Here is an 18005-nt window from a genome sequence, read left to right as displayed (position 1 = left end):
CAGTAATTCATCACACAACATGACCTGAAAAGGGAAATGAAAGCTCATCACCAGGTATGGAGGTTCCCTTTAAATAAAACACATTTATTGTTGGAGGAACACTGAGAACTGCTGCTCTCATTAAGAGTATTACTATTCCAAAATATTACTGAATACATTTGAAAACAAACAAAAAATTTTCTTTTTGCCTAATAGGGTAAAAAAAGAGGTGCATGATTAAGAATGACAAATACATTCAAATTTACCATGTTGTTAGGACACGTTGGCTTCAGCACACACAGCAGGTGCCTTTTGTATTTGAGTACTTTGCGCCCCCATGTGTTCATTTGCTAGAACAGTCATTTGTCTGAAGATATTTGACCAACTAACTTAGAATCCAGGACTTCAATAAAATCACAGATTTCCAGTTGATTAAAGGTGAAGCAGTTTAGTGACCAATAAATTGGTAGCATTGAGTTGGTTAAAAGATCTCACTGTAGAGTGGCTCACAATAAACGTGACAGTAATGTGCTTGTTGTTCAAGATAAAATTCAACTGTCAAAACCAACTCAATAAATCCAGTAGACAATGCTTATTATACAAAATCAAAACCTTTGTTGCAAACATTCACAATTGTGATATAAAATGGCTGAATGCAGTTTTTATGGGTGTAGCATCAGCCTAAGCATTCCAACCAAGTACAGTTCCTCACAAACATTTATAAAAACTCATTCACAACTTGCAAACTATTTACAGTCAAAGTTATTAAGTGTTGTCAGAATTTGTCAGCTGTTCGGTCGTTTTTGTTTTCTTTGAGCCCTCTGTGCCTTGATCCCGCTTCCTCTTCTGTCTCTTCTTCTTCCCCTCCTCTTGTCTGAACTGGTGCCTGTTGGAAAAAAACTAAGTCACAATCCCTTGCAGAGACTGAAGAAGCTAATCTAACGAACTGAAAATGAAAACACCATGTGCCCTTTTAATGTCAGAAGCTGAATAAAGTTAGAATTTAAGGCATCTCTGGCTCATATAATGAAATACGAATGTATTTAACAGAAAGTGTTATAGCAGTTTTGAGTTACCAAGTGGTAAAACACAACTTAGACACTAAACACAAGGTAGATAAACAGTTACAGATTATTGTTTTGCTGCTATGATGATCATTGCTACATTATGTCAATATGGAAGCCATCTTTAGCCTGTAGTAATGTAATAAGATGTTTTAATTTGGCTGTCAGGTTCCACCTATCACTAAGCAAAGGACTGTCATGTAGTTATTTTTGCATTAGCTGAAAGATAACTTAAGGTCACCAGCCAAGGCAGCCTTTAGAAAGTGTGCTTACAGTGCCACTTCTATATTATGTAGATCTACACATTTAGTTTGTGCATTGTTCCTCAGACAAAATCCAGGAAGCTAGAAGCTAGTTTACAGCAATATCAATATATATAGTAATAATAATGATAATACAGTGTTCCATTTGTATCCAAACTGCAATGTCACTTCTCTGCAAGGACTTTTATTTTAACAATGTGACTTAAAGCAACATTAAACATTAAAAAAACAACATAAATCAGGGAGATTGTATCTCTGTGAAAAGGAGGCATAACACTTGACCCTTGATACGCATCTAAATAACTATCTTGAACTACTACAACCTTCCATACACACAAATGATCATCTGTCAAAGTGGCTGGTAGTGCAGCAAACTTATTTGACAAAGATACTGTACATTCTGGGAATTACATTATTTCCAATCTGGAAATCAGCATTGGTTTACATCCATTCTGTATTAGTCTCAGGTGGAGTGCAGAGTTTTGTGAGCTCACCTGGACTGCCAGCGTCGACCGCTGTTCCACACTCGACCAAAGGAGGGAAGCCAGTTGGCATCTGTATGTGAGCTGTGATCAAAGTTGGCTCCCACTCGGTTTGGAGGAAGTTTCTTCAGCTTCTCTTGCTCCTCTGACAGAAGACAGATGAGGGTCTTGTAATTATATTCTATTTGCTGTGAGATCTTCACTGTTTTTCCTCAAGTTGGCATAATCTTTGTATCAGTAAGACTGACTTAGACTAAGATCAGAGACACATATGTTGATAGACCTTAAGTTTCAGTATTGTAAAGGTAAAGCAAATGAATTGGTTGCTGTGATATCATGTTTGATAGTGAGGCAATAAATGGAAGTAAAGAAAAATGTCATCATGCATGAAACAGCACAAATAAAATGTCTTTAATTATGACAGCAATGTGATGATATCCAATGAAACACATCTGCAAAAAACAATTCTAATAAAAATAGTTTTTCCTTATTTGAAATGACTACAGTACTTTTTAAAAAGTGGTTACCACATACTTTGTTTGAGGAACTCCTGGAGTGATGGGCCAATTTCTGAATGTGTGGCACCTCCAGAGGTTCCCTCCAGAGGATCGTCCTGGAGCCAAGGAGGGACAGCACCTACAATACACAGAGGCGATAATGCTCAGTCTTCATCAATGACACAAGAGGTGACAAGAGCTCATAGCTCTGAAGAAGCAAGTTTCTGCACATACCTTGGAAAAGTGTGGAAACACAGAAAAAGAAACCAGTAAATGTTTTCTTAACTTGAAGAAAAGCAATGTGATAAACAGTACAGAACAAAACCTTTAGGCATTCATTCTGATCCATCATGCAAGATCATTGCAGAGTTGTGTGTTCATTCCCACATTCTGTCTGCAGTCTGAAGTACTCCGAACTGTGCCAAGTTCTCCAAGATGCGAGGAATACCAAACAATTTACCTCAAATCAAGTGGAGACAGTTAACAACTGAAAACTGCAACTTGATTTTTTAAACCATCCTCACTTTGCATTCAGACTTTTGCACACTACTATACATGCAACTGCACTGTTTACAGGACACTGTGTAGGTGCCATATGCATAAATGTTTTTGTTTATGTGTGTATTGGCATTAGCGCACTGATAGACACAGGTTTCCCTGATGTTTGTCCACCTACTTATACAGTCAATTTTCAACTTACTCTTCATATTTCTGCAAACAATTCATGGAAAGTCATATATCACTGTACCTGTATGAACATTTCCACTGTTCGATGAATCCTGAAACAGAAAAGACAAGTGATCAGACGAGGGGATGTAAAAATGAAAAACAAAAATGTATTCATTATTAAACATTTTTTAATGATAACTGTCACTTTTTTTTACCTGATAACCTATAAAAGTCAGGCCTTGTCCTGCTGCAGCACGGGGCACTTCAACCATGGAGTCGACGAAGCTGCTCCCCACCTGCTGGACTGATCCTTGAGACATAAACTGAGAGCTGCTCCGAAAATAACAAGATGAGCGTCAAACAAACAAAAGTCAAAGTTGAAATGCTTCTGGTAATGCATAACAGCAACAACAAAACATGGTCGGTGGACACGATGTTACCTGACAGGATCCTCTGCAGACATGTCGGTGCCATTGGGTCCATTGAACGACTCCGGCTCTGCATCACGCTGATATTGATTCAGGAAAAGCCAACAGTGGTTCACAGAGGAAGTCTGACATCTAATCATGCTTCATTTAATTTCTTATTACCAAAATCTATACGCACTAGGTTGCTGCAAATGTTACCATAAACCTTTCTCTTCAAGCCTGAAGCTTTTACCAGCCACAATTCAAACAGACTCTCCAGAGGACTGATGTTTACCTGCTTGGATCTTTACAATCATTTACCATCTTTCATGAGAAACAACAGTGATGGATACTGCCACTGCATCCTTGGAAAACAAACCTCTAAAAGAGACTGAAGGACCTCTTGACGATGCTTTTCCTGGGCCCGGAGTAAATCAGCTTGCTGCAGTCATGTAAGGAAAAACAAGAAAAAAACACTGCCTTTACCATCAACAGATTTCAAAACTGGGTAAGATAACATTCTCAGTCCTGATTGAATTATCTTGGCTATGGGATGGATCTGCATAAAGTTTCAGTCCACTTGTCTTTTCCTCTGGTGCTAGCATGAGACTGACGGTTACTACTCTGACTAAATTATCTCAAAAACTATTGGATGGATTGTTGTGAAATCTGATAGACACATTAATTTTCCCTCTCAGGATGAATTGTAATAACATTATGGATCATCCTGCTTTTAATCCGCCATGATCTTCAGGTCAGAATTTCAAATTATCTATTGTAGACTCACAATCAGCTGTCATTAAGGTGGAGTTTGTTGCAGTACCTGTTTAATGTATTCATCTTCTTTCTCCACATATGATTCCAATGCTTTTGCAACTTCAGCTTTGAACCTAAACAAAAATAAACAATGATCAATACAGAGAGTCTATTATTTACAAAACAAACTTTATTAATAATAATTTTCAGTCCACTAGGCCTACCTTTCGGTTTCCTCCTCTGTGATGATGACTTTGTCTCTTAACTTTGGGTCTGCCTTATTTTCCCACCAGAACTTGTGTGTATTCTTCCTGTGCTCTGGGCTGAAATCAGAAAATTTTACATTTTAACCAGCTGTAATACAAAAAAAAATAAATAAATAAATAAAAAAGAAAAATTTTCTCATATAAAAAAATAAAATCACATGAACAACACTCACCACAAATGTTTGAAAGATGCACCTTATAAATGTGAGTAGTAGTTAGTCAGGGTGCTTCCATACGAACAGAGCATGCAAAATAAAATATAATCAATTAAAACTTACGTGGCCATGTGCTCTAATAAGCCTCCATGCAGCACCGCCATGTTGCCGTCTGTAACATTATTCTCAATGTCAAGCTCACAGCAGTAACACCAGAATGTCTGCTTGTGCTGAGTGCAATCAAATTTTTCTACTTGGGGTTTCTTTAGTGTTCGGCGAGCTTCCTTTACCTGGGAGATAGTGGAAGACACAAGCACACAAAATATAAGCGTCAGACTCTTATTAAAACAGTACTGCTCTTGTAAATTTTCTATTCATGAAGGTTTGAACGTTATAGTCCTTTTCTAAGGTGTAGTTTATAACACTGTTGAACTATACTTAATGTCATATGTAGATATGGTCAGATATTTACAGCTGCATTTTACAGCAACACAAGTGGAAATGGAGATAAAAGTGAAATATGAAATTTAAGAAATAGAAGTAAGACAAATACATATGCACATTACAAACCTGCAGTATAAGTATAGTAATAACATATACAAAAGTATAGTATATATCGGAAACATAAACATTATACAGTGTTAAAATACCTAAATAAAAATGACAATACAGCATTATTAAAAAGCAATTTAAGTAATGTAATATGGTAGCTATTCAAACGTAATTGCAAACCACTCAGATATGGACAATTTTTACAATTATATTTGTCTACAAACCACTTAATTGTTTTTACTATTTTTAAAAAAAATCAATGCATTTATTTATTCTACTTATGGATTGTTATTATTATTATCATTGGCTGTTGTTTCTTTGCTTTTTTAAAAATGGTTTTACCCTCTATTTTCTTTCCTTTTCATTTACGTGATATGGCATTTTTGGTGTTTATATTGCTTGTTTGTTTTTTCCAAATGGTGTTTGTTGAATTGATTTATTTATACTGGAATTTTGTAGCTTGTATTTTACTCTATTGCTCCACTTTTTCCCTCACTGGTCTTCTTTCTTTTGTGTAATGTTCTAAGTAGCCTCCTTTAGTTGGCCCTTCTGTAAAGCACTTAGCAAATTCTGTTTTTAAAATGTGCAATACAAATACAGTTATTATTATTGCTATTATCATTTACAATTACTACTACTATTAGGGCTTTGTAAAATACATGTCCTTTATGCACCGTGTAACGTTCTTTTTGTAGACAATAAATCAATAACAACCCCCCCCCCCAAAAAAAAAAAAAAAAAAACACATGCTGGGCTTAAAACATTATGAAACACAATAAAAACACTGATGTTAGTGTCATTGAAAAGGAAACAACACAACGTCAGCATCAAGCGAACAAGGGAACGTCAAGTTCAGCGAAATGGACGAAAACGTGAGCAAAAAAACGCCCCAAAAAACACTCAAATTGGACACAACAGTAAAACTCATTGACATTTAGCCACTTACCTTTTCTACAAACTTGAGAAGAACCACTCTGAGTCTGCTTTGGTGATTTTTTCCGAAGATGTGTCGCTTCCCGGTGAATGTTGTTTGTCTACATATGGCGCAGTAAAATGTACCCATTTAGACACTGTGTAGAATTTTAAACATAAACAGGAGCTGTATTAACGCAAAATCTTAGCTAAAACCAACTATCTGATCTTTCTCCCTCCTATTTTCTAGTCCACTGTTCGGGTAAAACACAAACGTACATAATTTATCTCCGGCTAGCGCTAATATTTTGCTACAGGGAGCAGGTCCGTCTTTAAAAGTTTCCCCCCGGAAACAAACCACCTGACATCAAGAGGGCCGGTTGAAATGTTTTAAGATAAGATAAGATAGTCCTTTATTACGCCCCACGTCAGGGGAAATTTCCATTGTTAGAGCAGCAAAAATCTTTCACAGCAGCACTAAACCATATGTACAGTAAAGATAATAATTATGAGACCAAGCTTACTCATAATATCAGAAAGTTTAAGATCCCCTGGACTACAAATCAGCCTCCCAGGGCGGTACCACATTCACCAAACTATATTAGACATTTGGGAAGAAAGTGAACAGATTTGGTAATCTTTGGCCTACTTGTAGGTTTCTTGCAAACAACGCAGAGTGTATTAACTTAAATACAATTCTTTAATTTGCAATATGTGTGTCCCAACCTCACTAATGTGTGACCACCTGACAAAACTTGCAAATATATGATCTTATGCTTTATTTTGTTTCCATCAAAACCTTATAAGATCTCTGGTCTGCCGATCTTGTGACCTGCCTAGCACAGTGTCTTCCAAGCAGGTTGAATGATACACATGGATCCTATCACAGCTTTCTTTCACGTTTCACTTGCAGTCACAAATAGCAGTATCTCAAGTCATACACATCGAGTTTGTCATATTTAAATATATGGTGATTTTCACCCTGCTTATTTACTATCATTACATTTAGCATACGAGACTATGTATTTCTACATGCATAATAATCACATGTGAATATATGGTTCAAAATTTTATATCCTTGATTCTGCCCTTTCACGACATCTGCAAGTCAAATATTTACCCCATTTTGAAAAGAAAATTGTTGAATGGTGGAGAAAGAACAAAGGAAAGTGTCAAAACATTGAGAAGGTGAACTCCAAGATCAATATGTAACAGTTTGGGGTTGCACCATTCACCCCCCCCCCCCCTTTTTTTTTTTTTTTAGTGAAAATGGGGGCTGTAGAGCAAATCTCAGTACAACTCTACTTTTGAAAGACATACATTTTTAAATGTGTGGAGTGCAATAAAATGCATGTTGACAAGTTGCAAAGCTTCTGGGGAATGTTCTGTGTCTAGCCTTTGGTAAGTGACATCGGCTATGTTTTTGTTTTAACAGAAAAATTAAGCTGGCAAAGAAAAGAACATGTATTTTACAATGTGCTGCTGCTACTGTTGTTCCCAATGCACTTTTTTTTATATAATATGAATCTCTGTAGTTCGAAAAACGTGTATCATGTCACTGAGAAATGCAGAGAGATACATTTAAATGCATTTTGCCTAATTACAATGTTAATTAAAGCTGCAAGCAGCGTTGGACGGGTCCTCGCATCCTTGCTGGTCGGCGAATCCACGCACATCCGCCAGGTGGCGCTGCGACCGAGAGTGAATGTCGGCCTACGGATGCGATGAGGGCTGGACTCTGATCACACGTGTAAAATTTCAGGTAGATTGGAGCATGTTTAGGCTACTTATTGAGTTTTTACTGTCCATCCACCAGGTGGCGCTGCGACCGAGAGTGTATATTGGCCTATGGATGTGATCAGGGTCGAACTCTGATCACACATATAAAATTTCAGGCATATCGGACCATGTACAGGCCAGTTATAGAGCATTTCCTTCCATCCAACAGGTGGCGCTATGACTGTGGCTGTATTTCAGCATGTGAATGTCATCAGGGCAGGACTGTGATCATACATGTAAAGTTTGAGGCAGATTGGAGCATGTTTAGGGCAGTTACACAGCAGTTGATGTTTCATGGCGAAGCATCAAAATTCAGGAGGCCGCCATGGCCACGCCCTCAGACTTTTGCGGAGCATTTTGATAACTTTTGATCACCCATGCCTGGTTTACATCCTGGCCGAATTTCAGCTCTCTCGGCGTTAACCTGTTTGAGTTCATAGCTTTTGAAAATGTCTAAAAATGACCCAAAATCGTCAAAACATATGACATATAATTCAAAATGGCCGACTTCCTGTTGGGTTTTGGCCATGGGTGTCAATTACATTTTTGTGCGTCTTGATGAGTTACATATGCCTACCAAGTTTCAGAACTGTAGATCACACATACGGCCTGTAGTAAATGTTTGAAATTTTCCAGGTGGCGCTATGGAGCCATTTTGCAACAATCATGTGCAATTCATCTAAAATATCAATTATTTCAGCAGTCGTGATGTGTGTGGCAATTTTGGCGAGCATATGAGTGTTCCTAACCTGTCAAAAAGTACTTTGTTTATTACGGCAACATTGCGTTGCCATGGTAACAGCGTGTTATGAATCGTCAAAATCTTCACACTGTGGCATCGACAAGGTGTGACCACTCACCTGACCAATTTTCAGAATGATATGACAAAGTTTCAGGCAATGGCACGTGCAAATGTAATGACAATTTCTTCCTGTTGCCAACAGGTGGCGCTATGAGCTTTTCTAAATTTATGAATGTGGATGTGTTCAGAACCTGACTGGGGTCCATCACATCAAGTTTGGTCCAGATTGGATCATGTCCAGCTGAGATATGAATAATTCAATTTTCATGGTTTGAAATCGAAATTCGCCGTGCCGCCACTGACACGCCCCTTGACGACGAGTCGCCATTTTCTCTGGGAATCATCATCAATGTGTTCCCGCTTATATCACCACATTTGAGGTGAATCTGATCAACGTGCTAAGAATAGTACATCAAAGTGTAAAAAATGTCAATTTCCTGCTACCACAAGGTGGCGCTATGACTGTGAATGTATATATCCACATGGATGTCATCAGGGCTGGACCCTGATCACACATGTAAAATTTCAGGCAGATTGGAGCATGTACAGCTGAGTTAGACACCACTTCCTGTTTCATGGCGAAGGATGAATATTTTTGGGAGTCACCATGGCCACGCCCTTTGACTTTTGCAGAGCATTTTGATAACTTTTTATCAGGTTGGGCTGTTGCATACACTGGCCAAATTTGGCATCTCTCGGACTTACCCTCACGGAGTTATTAATCTCAAAAAATTTACAGCTAATTCAAGATGGCCGACTTCCTGTTGGATTTACAGTATGGCTGTGATTGACTTTTTTGGGTTTCCTGATGTGCTGAATATGCATACAAAATTTTGTAGCTGTAGATGAAACGTCGTGCAAGTTGGCCTAATGACCAAATTTTCAATTTTCCAGGGGGCGCTATGGAGCCATTTTCCCACACACATGCACAACTCCGCTAAAATATCAAATTTTTCGCCAGTCCTGATGAGCATGCCACGTTTGACGCGTTTTGGGGTATGATAAGGCCGCCAAAAATGCAATTCAAAAAGCGGGAAAAGAAAGAATTAAAGCTGCAAGCAGCGTTGGACGGGTCCTCGCATCCGAGCGGCCCGGCTGACCCACGCATATCCACCAGGAGGCGCTGTAACTGAGAGAGTAAAGTTTCAGGCAGATTGGACCACGTACAGGCTACTTACACAGCACTTCCTGTTTCATGGCGAGAAATCCAAAATGGCCACCAAGTGGTGCAAAGATGTGATTAGGGCCGGACTCTGATCATACATGTAAAATTTCAGGCAGATTGGAGCATGTACAGGCTGGTTACGCAGCACTTCCTGTTTCATGGCGAGAAATCCAAAATGGCCACCAAGTGGTGCAAAGATGTGATTAGGGCTGGTCTCTGATCATACATGTAAAATTTCAGGCAGATTGGAGTATACACAGGCTAGTTAGACAGCTCTTCCTGTTTAATGGCGAGAAATTCAAAATGGCCACCAGGTGACGCTATGACTGTGAGTGTATATCGACCTATGGACGTGATTAGGGCTGGACTCTGATCACACATGTAAAGTTTGAAGCAGATTGGAGCATGTACAGGCTAGTTAGATAGCACTTCCTGTTTCATGGCGAGACATTCAAAATGGTCGCATTCCGCTGGTCACTATGGCCACGCCCTCAGACTTTTGCGGAGCGTTTTGATAACTTTTGATCAACCATGACTGGTGTCCATCCTGACCAAATTTGAGCTCTGTCGGGGTTACGCTGTTTGAGGTTATAGCTTTTGAAAATGTCCAAAAATGACAAAATTGTCCAAAATATGAATCATATTTCAAAATGGCCGCATTCCGTGGCTCGCCATTTCCGCGTCCTCAGACTTTTGCGGAGCGTTTTGATAACTTTTGATCACCCGTGACTGGAGTACATCCTGGCCAAATTTCAGCTCTCTCGGGGTTACGCTGTTTGAGTTTATAGATTTTAAAAAATGTCAAAAAATGACTCATAATTCAAAATGGCCAACTTCCTGTTGGATTATGGGTAATGATGCATGAGGCTTTTTTGTGCGTCTTGACGAGTTACATATGTGTGCCGATTTTCAGAAGTCTAGGTTGAACGCTGTCCGGGGGCTGAATTTTCTTAGTTTTCTAGGGGGCGCTATTGAGCCATTTTGGCACGCACGCGTGCCATTCACCTAAAATATCAAATTTTTCGCCGGTCCTGATGTATGTGGCGATTTTCATGCGTTTTCGTGTATGTTTAGGGCGTCAAAAAGGCCGATTTCCCGGCGGACGAAGAATAATTAAAGCTGCAAGCAGCATTGGACGGGTCCTCGCATCCTTGCTGGTCGGCGAATCCGCGCACGTCCACCAGGTGGCGCTGCGACCGAGAATGCATGTCGGCCTATGGATGTGATCAGGACTGGACTCTGATCACACATGTAAAGTTTGAGGCAGATTGGAGCATGTTTAGGGCAGTTACACAGCAGTTGATGTTTCATGGCGAAGCATCAGAATTCACGAGGCCGCCATGGCCACGCCCTCAGACTTAAGGTGAGCATTTTGATAACTTTTGATCACCCATGCCTGGAGTACATCCTGGCCTAATTTCATATCTGTCGGTGTTACCCTGTTTGAGTTGATAGCTTTTCAAAATGTCAAAAAATGACCCAAAATTTAAGGTTGGTGTAAAATTCTAGAAAGAAGAAGAAGATTAAAGAAAGAAAATACATAAAAAAGAAGCAATTAAATAAATGGGAAAAAGTTAAGACAATTAAACTTTTATAAAGTATGGGGGGGAAAAAAGATGTAAGAAATTAAAGAATTGTATTTAATAAAGAAACAGGAAATTTGTAAAAAAGTGTTGTAGTCTTTTGCAGTTAATTGATGGATAGGCGTAGTGAGAGACAGCCAGACAATGGGGTAGAAATAAGAATGAGAACAATTCATACAGCACGGGGTTGCGAGCGGGAATCGAACCAGGGCCTCAGCGTTGAGGACCTACTACATGCGTCAGTGGCTTAACCCGCAGAGCTATATGATCACACATGTTGCATGTCAGCAAAGGTGTACCAACCCAATAGAAGTCCAGGGGAAGGGTTAGGGTTGGAGAGGTAGGTCCTGACAGTTGTAATGTATCATAAAAAATTGATATATAAATTAAAATTTTTTCATAATTTAATATTAAGCCACTCAACCCAAAAAATTTATAAAATAAAGTTGGGGTTTTCCCTTCAGCATTGTGGTTGCACGTCTCCGTTAGAGGATATTGTGGTTGCACGTCTCCGATAGAGGATATTTAGACCCACAATGCTGAAGGGAAAACCGTGGATTAATTTCTCGGATTATTCTGTTGCTTAGTATTAATATTAAAAATATTTATGTGTCATATTAAATTTACCTTATTTTTCATTAATGCTGTAAGGACCTTGCTCTGTAACCCTAACTCTATCCCTAGACTTTCTATTGGATTTATACACGTTTACAAGGCGAGAATATATGTGCTCATGTAGCTGTACGGGTTACGCCTCTGACGTATGTACTTGGTCCCCGCCGCTGAGGCCCGGGTTCGACTACCACTTGTACACCCCATGCTGTATGCGCTGGCCTACCTCTTATTTCTAACCCCGTTGTCTGGCTGTCTCTCACTACGCCTATCCAAACAAAAAGTGAAAGAGACTACTACACTTATTTAAATAGTTAAATGTTTATTTACAAATAAACACCTTAAAGACAATAACACTTTTACTAGGAATTAAACACAATTTACTATGAAAACTTTAAATATACAATTACACATTAAAATCTACTACAAGTTCTTAAAATTACAAACTACAACAGTTTATCTAAACATTTAATATTGAAAATAATATTTTAACTCATCACATCCAATAATACTTTTGACTCAACAATTACACATTAAAAAGACAGAACATTTGGACATCTAATCTAATATTATAAAATCATACAGAATGACAAAAGACCAAAACTACACTTTTAAGATGAATCTAAATACAGACAAAAAATTTGAAAAACACCAGTGACAATTTTGAATATCTAATTACACAGAAGACACAATAACAAAATCCAAAAAAGCAAATAAATTTACATATCTTAAAACGTTTTCTATTCTGAAACAAAAACATCTGGTTGTTTCTTCAAACAGTTCCTCTTTCAATGTTCTGGGTTGCACTATGAATTGATTTACTAATAACTCTTTTCTCAAAACTGCTTCCCTCATAAAGTCTACTAATAGTTGAAATCATTGATCAAACTAATGTTACCTTCTGATCACCACTAACTATACTTTTCAGTGAATACAATCAAAGTTTCTGGACCATTTCTAAATAGCACACAGGTGAACATCTCACCAAAACTCAAATGGATACTCTAAATGTGAAATCAAGACTCATGTTCACAACTTTTAAGGCTTCGATTAAACAGAAATTTCTAACTAACAGAGAAGTACTAAGACACTTTGCACATTTCAGTCCTCAGTATCTGACATTTCAAACTAACAGACAACTACACATGGACATAGAAGACACGAGTCCTTGGACTATCTCAAGGTTCTAGTTTACAGACAGCTACTGTGAAACTTTGAAAATTTCAGCCCTCACACTGTGTGAAAGCTCATCTCCTCAGGACTCAAGAGGTCTGTACACTTAGAACATCTTGGAAATCAGGGTTCAACCCTCCAGCACAAAGCCTAAAGTCCAACCTCCTCACAAAAACTGTCGAGTCCAAACTCAAGTTAAAAATTAAAGCTGCAAGCAGCATTGGACAGGTCATCCGTCTTTCTCTACAAAACTCCTTTATGTCCCCGAACTGTGGCCGTGAAAACAAAATAAATAAAATCTGCGCTCTTTGCGCTCTTTGCGCTCTTTGCGCTCTTTGCGCTCTTTGCGCTCTTTGCGCTCTTTGCGCTCTTTGCGCTCTTTGCGCTCTTTGCGCTCTTTGCGCTCTTTGCGCTCTTTGCGCTCTTTGCGCTCTTTGCGCTCTTTGCGCTCTTTGCGCTCTTTGCGCTCTTTGCGCTCTTTGCGCTCTTTGCGCTCTTTGCGCTCTTTGCGCTCTTTGCGCTCTTTGCGCTCTTTGCGCTCTTTGCGCTCTTTGCCTTTTCCAGCAACTTCTTGGTTTTGCAGGAACCACCCTTCAACTCCAGTCCAGTGACACTCCACACCACAGACCACAACCTTTCCACTCCACTATCATCCTCCGCAAGGTTCCCAGTGGGGATTCGAACCGTGACCCTCCACATGACAGACACACAACCTATGTGTGAGCTATCTTTCACACAAGGTCCTTCGTGGACTTTGTTGTAATGATGGTTGAAAGAGGTTGTCATACAGCCAAAGTATGTATATATTGTAAATAAAGCTGCTGTAACAATGTAAATTTCCCCTGGAGTGGGGAGAAATAAAGAACTTTATCTTATCTTATCTTATCTTAAAAAGTGTCAAAAGAGCCCTGGGCTGGATTCGAACCAAAAACCTCCTGGATGAGAAGCAGATAACTTACCACTGCGCTATCCTTCCTACTGGGTGTAACTGTTAGTTTTTGTAAATGATGGTACACAAAACTATTAAGGAGGTGAAGATAATAAAGGTACTAAGGTGGATTTCAACCGGGCACCTTCAACATGCCAGGCAAAAAACTTACCTCTACACCACCTGTCCTACAAGATGTTACTCTAACTTTGCTTAAATGATGCTAGCAATTAGTACTGGAGCATCCAAAGGACACATAAAAAGTGTGAGTGGGGATTTGAACCATGGACCTTCAACATGTGAGGCACAGAACTTACCTCTGCACCACATTTCCTACAAGGTGTTGTTGTAAATTGGCTTATATGATGGCATCAATCAGTACTGGAGCAATCAAAGGACAAATAAAAGGTGTGAGTGGAGATTTGAATCATGTGAGGTACAGAACTTACATTGTAGGTTTGTTTCTGAGACTGAATACACCCAATCTCATCTGATTTGCAAAGCTAAGCAGGGTTGGGCCTGGTTAGTATTTGGATGGGAGACTACCTGGGAATACCAGCTGCTGTAAGCTTTTTACTTCTCCTCACAACCTGAACAAGACACTGCTGGTCATTCACTAGAGACAGCTATCAACTAAAACCTCTTGGTTTCTTTATTATACACTCTATGAGGTGGATAAGCTGCAGCTCATGCTGATTTATTGCTGGTTCTGGTTGGAGCCAAAGAACAAAGGCGTCACCTGTTGGAGCAGCTGATGTCCTGCAGCCTCTTCACCACAGAAAGCCTCTGGCAGCTTCAATTCTTTACACTCTGACTGCAAGACACCAATCACATAGGAACATATACATGTGTGGAACAAAGAGCTGAGCTGACACTCAACATGTGTTTGACCATTTATTGATAAAGACATTCAAACATGTCTAGAGATAGAACACCAACGCACGGTGTAAGAAAGGTCAGAACAGACTTCACCTGCTCAGGAAACTGAGGTCCTTCGGGGTGCAGGGAGCAATTCTGAGGACCTTTTATGGTTGTGTGGTGGTATCAGCCATCCTGTATGGAGTGGTCTGCTGGAGCAGCAGCATCACGGCTGCAGACAGGAAGAGACTAAAGAAACTGGTTAAGAAAGCAAGCTCTGTCCTGGGCTGGTGTTAGACAGGAGGATGATGACAAAGCTGTTGTCTATCATGGAGGACATCTCCCACCCCCTGCAGGAAACAGGACCATCACCGGCAGCTCCTTCAGGGACAAACTGCTTCACCCACGATGTTTGAAGGAGGTCCTTCCTTCCTGCAGCAGTCAGACTGTGTTCAATCAAACCTGCTCCCAGTAGTTCAGATCACCCATGAAGTAACTGCAATAAAATGTAAATAAGTCAATATGTGCAATTTCAAAAGGTTTTTTTTTTTTTACAAGCATTTCTATTTCTTCTCTAAGGAGAAAGCATCTATTTATATCTGTGCACTGAGTGCTGCTTTTCTTTTTACTTTTTTTCCTATCTGCTACTGCCACACTGAAAATTTCCCCACTGCAGAATCTACCTATCCATCCATCTATCTATGGTCCATCTACCTCCCTACCTATCTATCCATCCATCCATCCATCCATCCATCTCTCTCACGGGTGTGGGGGTTGATTCACCTGTTCTCAATCACCTTAATCCACGAAGGCCCGGTTCTTCATTCTTCCGCTCTCTGCCAGACCAGAGACTTTGAAACCAGAACCTTTCTCCTACAATTAGTCTGGTTTCCCCTTTTTGTTTTCACCTTGGTTTAGTTATCCTTTCTGTGTTGGTTTTAGTTTCATTCGTTAAATAAACTCCTTGTAATCTTTGACCTGTGTCTGCAGATGTCCTGTGACACCAATGATCCTATCTGATATTTAGCATGTTTTCAATTATTGGTCCCATTTCTTAAAAAAAATAAAAAAATAAAAAAAGCCCCCTGAAATCTGATCAGATAAATGAATGTGAAACTACTTTGGGTCTGCTGCAGCTGCCTCCCTCTGATCTTGTTCCTGCCCACAGCACAATCTGATCAGTGAAACACTGAAGGACAACTTCAGCATGTAAAACATAAATAAGCAAAGGCTGCAACTCGTGATTATTTTAATTTTAACTTAACTTTATGTGCTGTTCAAAAACTTTATTTTTTCTGCAAATGTGTAGTGATTCCAAATCTTGGTTATTGATCTCCTTGATTACAAAAAAAATCTGTATCGACCCGGAAAAAAAACAAACATGTCAGGCACCCTATGATGTTAACTGTTTGCCTGAATGTTTTTGTTTAAAATCCTTAGTAATAACCTTTGACTGGTTGCTCTTAACCCTGTAAAACTCACTGCTGCAAAAATACAACATCAGCTTATTTTTTAATTACTATTTTCTATTATATATATCTGAAATAAACCCTAATCTGGGGTCTGACAGCAGCGTGAGGTCAAAGAAGCTGCCATCAGCTGCTGCACTTCTGTCCGTCCAGCAGATGGAGCCATGGAGCTGCAGTGAAGTGAAGAGCAGCACAAGGCAACCACCACTTCCATCCACTGACGCATTCAATTTGACTGACGCTAATGTTTTATTGACTTCCAACCACTAAACCAATAAAAGCTGCAAGCAGCGTTGGACGGGTCCTCGCATCCGAGCGGCCCAACTGGCCCACGCATATCCACCAGGAGGCGCTGCAACTGAGAGAGTAAAGTTTCAGGCAGATTGGAGCATGTACAGGCTACTTACACAGCACTTCCTGTTTCATGGCGAGAAATCCAAAATGGCCGCCAAGTGGTGCAAAGATGTGATTAGGGCCGGACTCTGATCATACATGTAAAATTTCAGGCAGATTGGAACATGTACAGGCTGGTTACACAGCACTTCCTGTTTCATGGCGAGAAATCCAAAATGGCCGCCAAGTGGCACAAAGATGTGATTAGGGCTGGACTCTGATCATACATGTAAAATTTCAGACAAATTGGAGCATGTACAGGCTAGTAAGACAGCACTTCCTGTTTAATGGCGAGGAATCCAAAATGGCCACCAAGTGCCACAAAGATGTGATTAGGGCCGGACTCTGATCATACATGTAAAATTTCAGACAAATTGGAGCATGTACAGGCTAGTTAGACATGACTTCCTGTTTCATGGCGAGAAATTCAAAATGGCCGCCAGGTGGTGCTATGACAGTGAGTCTATATCGACCTATGGATGTGATTAGGGCTGGACTCTGATCACACATGTAAAGTTTGAGGCAGATTGATGCATGTCCAGGCTAGTTAGACAGCACTTCCTGTTTCATGGCGAGACATCCAAAATGGCCGCATTCTGCTGGTCACCATGGCCACACCATCAGACTGTTGCAGAGTATTTTGATAACCTTTGATCAACCATGACTGGTGTCCATCCTGACCAAATTTGAGCTCTCTCGTGGTTACGGTGTTTGAGTTAATAGCTTTTTAAAATGTCCAAAAATGACAAAATGTCCAAAATATGAATCATATTTCAAAATGGCCGCATTCCGTGGCTCGCCATTTCCACGCCTTCAGACTTTTGCGGAGCGTTTTGATAACTTTTGATCACCCGTGATTGGAGTACATCCTGGCCAAATTTCAGCTCTCTTGGAGTTACGCTGTTTGAGTTTATAGATTTTAAAAAATGTCCAAAAATGACACAAAATTGTCCAAAACATGACTCATAATTCAAAATGGCCGCCTTCCTGTTGCATTATGGGTAATGATGCAAGAGGCTTTTTTGTGCGTCTTGATGAGTTACATATGTGTACCGAATTTCAGAAGTCTAGGTCAAACACTGTCCGGGGGCTGAATTTTCTTAATTTTCTAGGGGGCGCTATAAAGCCATTTTGGCACGCACGCGTGCCATTCCCCGAAAATATCAAATTTTTCGCTGGTCCTGATGTGTGTGGCGATTTTCATGCGTTTTCGTGAATGTTTAGGGCGTCAAAAAGGCCGA

At 39.8% G+C, this 18005-nt stretch overlaps 1 protein-coding gene across 1 annotated transcript; it reads right to left on the bottom strand.

The window, feature by feature from the left end:
• Positions 1–63: 63 nt before the first annotated feature.
• cenatac (centrosomal AT-AC splicing factor) lies at positions 64–6334 on the bottom strand. The gene is made up of 11 exons (XM_023283808.3): positions 6037–6334; positions 4662–4828; positions 4342–4440; positions 4185–4251; positions 3741–3803; positions 3395–3462; positions 3170–3284; positions 3034–3064; positions 2323–2424; positions 1801–1933; positions 64–865 (listed from the first exon to the last, which is right to left on the bottom strand). Exons 1-11 carry the CDS (start codon positions 6151–6153, stop codon positions 745–747), a joined length of 1083 nt encoding a protein of 360 aa, XP_023139576.2. The 5' UTR covers positions 6154–6334; the 3' UTR covers positions 64–744.
• Positions 6335–18005: the final 11671 nt, after the last annotated feature.

Source organism: Amphiprion ocellaris, chromosome 6 (genome assembly GCF_022539595.1).
Source record: "Amphiprion ocellaris isolate individual 3 ecotype Okinawa chromosome 6, ASM2253959v1, whole genome shotgun sequence".
Taxonomy (NCBI): domain Eukaryota; kingdom Metazoa; phylum Chordata; class Actinopteri; family Pomacentridae; genus Amphiprion; species Amphiprion ocellaris.
The sequence above is the reverse complement of the archived record's forward strand: the minus strand, read 5'-3'. Positions and strand labels throughout refer to the sequence as shown.